Source organism: Charadrius vociferus, unplaced genomic scaffold, assembly GCF_000708025.1.
Source record: "Charadrius vociferus isolate BGI_N301 unplaced genomic scaffold, ASM70802v2 scaffold34, whole genome shotgun sequence".
NCBI lineage: Eukaryota > Metazoa > Chordata > Aves > Charadriiformes > Charadriidae > Charadrius > Charadrius vociferus.
Genome location: NW_009647989.1, coordinates 2,009,101 through 2,015,100, shown reverse-complemented (window position 1 = coordinate 2,015,100; position 6,000 = coordinate 2,009,101). Strand labels below are relative to the sequence as shown.

The 6,000-nt window shown below is 40.5% G+C and overlaps 1 protein-coding gene across 2 annotated transcripts in view; it reads left to right on the top strand.

The window, feature by feature from the left end:
- Positions 1-6,000, top strand: part of DCAF5 (DDB1 and CUL4 associated factor 5) — a 69,181-nt gene that overhangs the window by 45,417 nt on the left and 17,764 nt on the right. For both annotated transcript variants that reach the window (XM_009883490.1, XM_009883491.1), the window contains one exon: positions 3,919-3,985. In XM_009883490.1, coding sequence (XP_009881792.1) covers positions 3,919-3,985 — 67 coding nt within the window. The remainder of the gene's footprint in view (positions 1-3,918; positions 3,986-6,000) is intronic.

Here is a 6,000-nt window from a genome sequence, read left to right as displayed (position 1 = left end):
CTGCAGTGGTGACAGTGGAATGACAGAGATACCAAATAGTTGGATATTTTGTGGAATATGATCTGTTTCTGATAACTTTGGCAGAGCTAACTATTGAAAATTTAAATTTATATAAAAAGTTTGCAACTCCCAGCCCATTGCTTACAAGATCAAACTTGTCTAGATGACTTTATCAATTAATGCTTTTGGCATTTACTGATGGCTGTCTCAGTTGCAAGAGTAAACCTGTAAGCACTTCCTCAGAACAGCTCAGATAGTGAGTTGAGCTTTGTACTGTGATTAGACATAATTGCAATGCAGATGCTCTATTCATTCCTACTGATTTTCTCTAATTCACTCCAGAATACTTTGGCCAAGTGTATTTGAGTGGTGCAAATGTCATTAGGCTAGGAAATGGTAAAGAAGCAAAGGACTTCATGGTGCTTTTAAGTAAGCAGGAACTATATCTCTGTTGGAGATAGTTGGATTGGCTATCCTCTGCCATTGGAGATATTCAAAAGCCATCTGGATGTGGTCGTGGGCTCTAAGTGACCCTGCTTGAGCAGGGTGGTTGGACCAGATGACCTCTGGAGGTCCCTTCCAGCCTCAGCCATTCTGTGATTCTCTGAACTACTTCAGGATACTTCAGGGAATTTAAAGAAAGAAATTGTCAAATTGTGACCACCTGAATTTATGCAAGTCCATGTGCCGAACTGCAGCTTTTGCATCGGTGTGGCCTAAGTTTGTCTTCTCATTGGAGTTCTCATGAAGCTGTGATGTGTGATGGAGTGTAGAGTTTTGAGGTGGGCATTTTCCTGACACTGCACACCTCTCCTGCCCTCTCCCCTTCCCGTCCCCCAACCCCAAAAACAACCCAAATCCATCAAAACAATTTTTTCCCTTTTTACTTTGGCAATCTTTGAAAAAATGAATCAGAAGAGATCTCTGGAGCTCATCTGATTGAAACTGCTTCTCAGAGCAGAGTGTCTTCAAAGTCAGATCTGGTTGCTCAGGGAATTATTGAGATAAAATTCAGATTTGCAATGGTGGAGATTCCACTGCTGTTCTGTGGCCAAGTTGCAGTGTTTGTTATGCTCCTCCTGAACATGCTGTTCCTTTGTGCTCAGCTGGAATTTCCCTTGCTGTGACTTGTGACTGTCGCTTCCTGACCATCCATTGCATGCCTCTGAGAAGAGTCTGTCCCCCGTAGCTCCGTATTCCTTCAGAAAGTGGGAGACTATTGGGGTCCACTCTATCCGTTCACTTTCTCTTCTTCTAGCTAAATAAGGCCAGTTCCCTTTGCTTTTCCTCACAGGACATGTGCCTTCAGCCCCAGCTGCCCTCCTCCACTCTCTGTTCAAGTCATTAGTGTCACTCTAGTATCAGGGGACCCAGACCGGACACAATATTTGAGGTATGGCCACAAAAGTGCCATATAAAGGGAATAATCACTTGTCTTGACCTCCTGATTACACTCTTGATAGTGCAGTCAAATTGCAATGAGTCCACAAGGGCACTCTAAATTTTGCTGTCCCCAAAGCAAGACAGAGTATACTCCGATTGGTGGTTTTTGCAGGTGCTATGTTCTAGTTTGGTGGGCCAGATTTCCTCGACAATTGGCCATTGAGTTTTAGAGGATACACAGTGAGTTCCTCTGCAACACAGTTTGGAAGCTAATTTGAAGAGTCTCACAGACGCTTCGTTCCCTGCATGTGTGTAACATGTTTTTTTCTGCGTTGTGTGCCTGGTGCAGGATATCTGAAATTTGTCACTTTGGGGCCTGTCGTTGTTGGTAGCTTTGTTTGATTTATGACGTAAACTGCTAAATGACACTTGTATTGAGGAGTTGTTAGAACTTGTTTGGTTTAGAAAAAAATAAAAGGCTATTATGGTTATAAATTCAAGATACTGAGTTTCTAGCTGGTTTAGAAGTCTCCATTTTTTCCCCCCACGTGTCCTAGGCAAACCAGTTGCTGCTTCAACCACACAGTTTGGTAATAAACACTAACAATTGGCAACATCTTTATAACTTTAAACAATAGGTGGTTTTGTTGTTTTTTTTTTTTTTTTTTCCCACATTGCATTTCTGGTGTAACAAAACATATTAGGGGTGTTTTCTTTCTGGTTGCCGGGAGGTTGCCTATATTAGCCCTAATCTCTGTAGTTTTGGCACAGTGGCTCCTCCTGCTGTGGGCTAACGTTTATGAGCATTCCAATGAAAGGGAAGCACATATTCCTGGCACGGTCAGGTCAGTTTGGCAGAGGCAAGCTGCTTAAGCGCTTGAACACGTTGGCTTGTAGAAACAACTTTCTGGCTTGGAAAGGATGGGTTTGAGTGATGCAGAACTAGTGTGCACAAGTTTTTAAAGGAACTTTTGTTTGATCAGTGTTTCTTATCTGTCAGAAAAGGAGTAGAATTGCATTCATAAGTGCTTACTCATATCCTGCATCCTTAAAAATAAGAGAAAAAAGAATGGCTTGATTGTGATAGTTGGAAACCAGGGAAGGGATTTTAGTGGTTGTTTATTGCATTTTTGTGGCTGGAAACATCCAAACACTGCACGAACATAATTAGCATTGCAAACATAATATATGCAAATTTATAGCAGTTTTCTCTGTGTTAGTGTATGTTTTTTGTTTATTTGTTTCTCAGTTCGGTGTTATTGCAGGACCCTTCTCCTCACTGCTTGATGTTACTTTGCCTGATGAGTTTCTGTATCCCTGGAGGATGAAAGACAGAAACCAGTTAGATTTGAGCCAAACAAAACAGAATTTGTTTCCTATCAAAGGTTAGAAGAGGGACAGACTTGCTTCTTTTTTTTTTTTTTTTTTTCCTCCCTCCTCTCTACCCTAATAGTAATAATAAAATGAAAACCCCAACTTTTGGACTGTATTGATTAAGCAGAAGCCTTAAGTCCGTTGGGGGCTAGAGACTTACATCAGTGTAACTGCATCAGTATAACTGGAGTTGGAATCTGCTGTTGGTTCCACTACATGTCATCTCGTCTCTAATTTGGGAGAGAAATAAAAGACAGAGTACAGTTTATTGGAGAAGAGATATTTGGAGACAAGGCACCGTTTGTGGCCTCTCGTAACTGAGAGGCGTAAGCTTTTTACCATGTCAAATGTCACCTGTCATTCCAGTGCATGTTTGTAGTATATTAAGCTACTTCAAATTGCATATTGCATAAACTTCTGTACAATAAAGAGATTGCTTATCATTCATGCACTGTTGAAAAAGGGCAGCCTTCTGTCTCTTCAGAGTAACTATAACCAGGAAAAAAGTGAATAGTATGATAAATGTGGTTTTCTAAACCGCTTGAGACTTGCTGACAGTGAATGTTTAGCTTTGGCTTTGTTCAGTGTTCGAAATTATCCTCAGTGACTGACTTTTGATGGTCTTAGTAGACTGATGAGCCAAACACATTGTGCTTGTGTGTAGTGGACATATTAGCTCTCTTTTAGGTATGTGTTTGATGTTTTCCTCAGTAGTTCAGGAGATGAGGAAAAAAAAAAAAAGATGAAAGCCTTCGACGTCAAAAAAAAAAAAGAAAAAAAAAAACACAAAAAACCCACACAACCAAAAAAAGAAAACCAAAAAACCCAGAGTTGCAGGCTGCAAGACATGAGAGCTAGATCTAGACACACTTGTATTAAAGCCAACGAAGATCCATAGCCTTATTTAACAAAGACAACATAGGCTTTGGGGAGGATGCATTAGACATGTGAAGCATGCTTTTGAATTTTCCTCCGTTTATATACGTGCAACACTTTTTGCCAGTACCTCACCCCCATTTAAGGGTAAGTTGATCAGCGAGGTGCAATGAATGACACAATTTTTTTTCCTCATTTTCGGTTTGGAGAAACTAGATCAACAATAAAATATCATAATTCGAGTTACACTTTGTGGTAAACTGCTCTTATTTTTGTTCCTAACAGTACATCCTTTCGGGGTCTGATGACTTCAATTTATATATGTGGAGGATTCCTCCAGATCCAGAAGCTGGTAAGTTTGTTCTTTTGGAATTTGGGGAGAGGGAGCAGGTGTCTAACAAATAATAATTTGGTTTTTTTCTCACTCAGCCACTGAATCTAGTAATACTGGTGAAAGCTGGATGAGGGGAGTTTACAAATGCCTAATCCAATCTCTGGATAACAATGGCCAATGCCATTTGAATCTTTTATCGTACTGATTTTCTTTTTATTTCTCTTCTCGTATAACGATCATTTAAGTCTTCTAGAGGACCTTTTGGAGAGAAAGCGCTGTGGCTGGAGCAGGGTGTGTCTTTCCCCCTCTCTTGTCTACCAACTCTGCTGCTTCTAAGCTGATCTGAGATCACTGAAGAACTTAGCATCTATTGCTAAGAAATTTCATCTCATAATGAAGCTTGCAGCATAAAATGGCACTGGGTTCACAGGCGACTGCTCCTTACAGCTCCAGCGCATTGGCCTCTCTTCCCCTCTTTCCTTCCTCTTACCCCAAAACCCTCCCACTGATTTCTAATGCAGAGCACTGTCGCTCTTTTACTTTCTGAGTGGAGGAGTGCTATCAGCTTGTGGAAATGACCACTTTTGACTCACTCCTGACCCTTCCCCATGCTGGGGCAGACATGCTAAGCAAGTAGCACTGCCTCAACCCAGTGTGAAAGTGTAGGAGAGGGATATTAGAGTGAAGAAAAGCAGCGGTGTGCATGGGCTGGAACAGTAGTGTTGTAGATGCCGCAGTTGGTCAGTGCCTAATTTGATATTGTCTCGTATTGTGTAGGGTTTGGCAATACGACATCATCCACTGCAATCTCTAAGCCATACAACATCAGCATATCTCTTTTGTTGAGACAAATCACTGTGCTCTTTTAGGAGGGTGTTGAATCCTGACTGAAAAACTCAAGACTTTAGGGAAATGTACTGCCGTTTCTATTTTTAATAGCTTTGACAGTTTAAACTGTACATTTTAGTGGTATTAAGTACAATTGAGTGCTATCCTGTGGTCTCAAATGCTTTAGCAATAGGGAGAGAAAATTGCAAGCTGCATTAGAGGTAAAATTAAAATATTTTGTTTCATTTTCAAAGGTTGTTAATCACAGCTGAGAGGATGGCTAGCCTCTAAAAGGTTTGGTTAAGGGCAGGCTTTTGAGGAAAATGCCGTTCTAATTTTGGATTGCTTATTTAACCAACATTTGATGTTGCAGTCCAGAAGTCCTGAAGATGGTCCTGCTGAATACACTGGTACCTTGGCCTTCTATCTTTGTGTAGGGTTTACAGAGACTTCCCCCTGCTTTCCTTTTAATTTGCGTGATTTCTTTTTACATTTGACACTGGTTTACGACACTTATGGAATTTCCTCTTAGTTAAAACAAAGGTTACATACATTTAAATTAGTTATTTATCTCTAAGTTTTCATGCGTGGACTGTACGTATGTGTGGACATAGGTTTTATGGATGTTACTATACTTGTCCTGACTCCATTTGTAAATTCCGGATTTGGGATTTTGTGTTTATCTGGCTGTGATGCTCTTGAAAACTTTTTTTCCCAGGCAGCTGCAAGTGACACTTACTATGTGGGACCTTTGCACAAGGACTGAATTACCACAAAACAATGTCATATGTGTTTTGGTCAGCTTTCTGGTTTCTGGCTCTTGTAACTTGAGGAAGGGTGTCAGTAAACTTGCAACATTTCAGTTACAAAATTTATTACTTAATGTCAATTGCCCCCAGTGGTTGCTCAAGGAGATCAGGTGATCCTGTAGTAGGAGCTGTATGTCTTAGTCTCTTGTAACTTGAGCAATTCTCTTATTGAAACATTTTAGCGAAACTCATGAGCTTTGTTTTGTTAGACCTAAAGATTCAGCTCCTGTGGCAAATAATTCATTGGCCATCCAGATCACCTGTGATAGGCTTATTGAAGCTGCTCTTTTCTTCATTCAGCTCTTCTTGAAGGGTTGTGCCCGTTTTGAATGTGATGAAACATCCTTTCTTAAATCTCATCCTGTGGTTCAGAATAATTGCTCAGCTAGAGAGGTT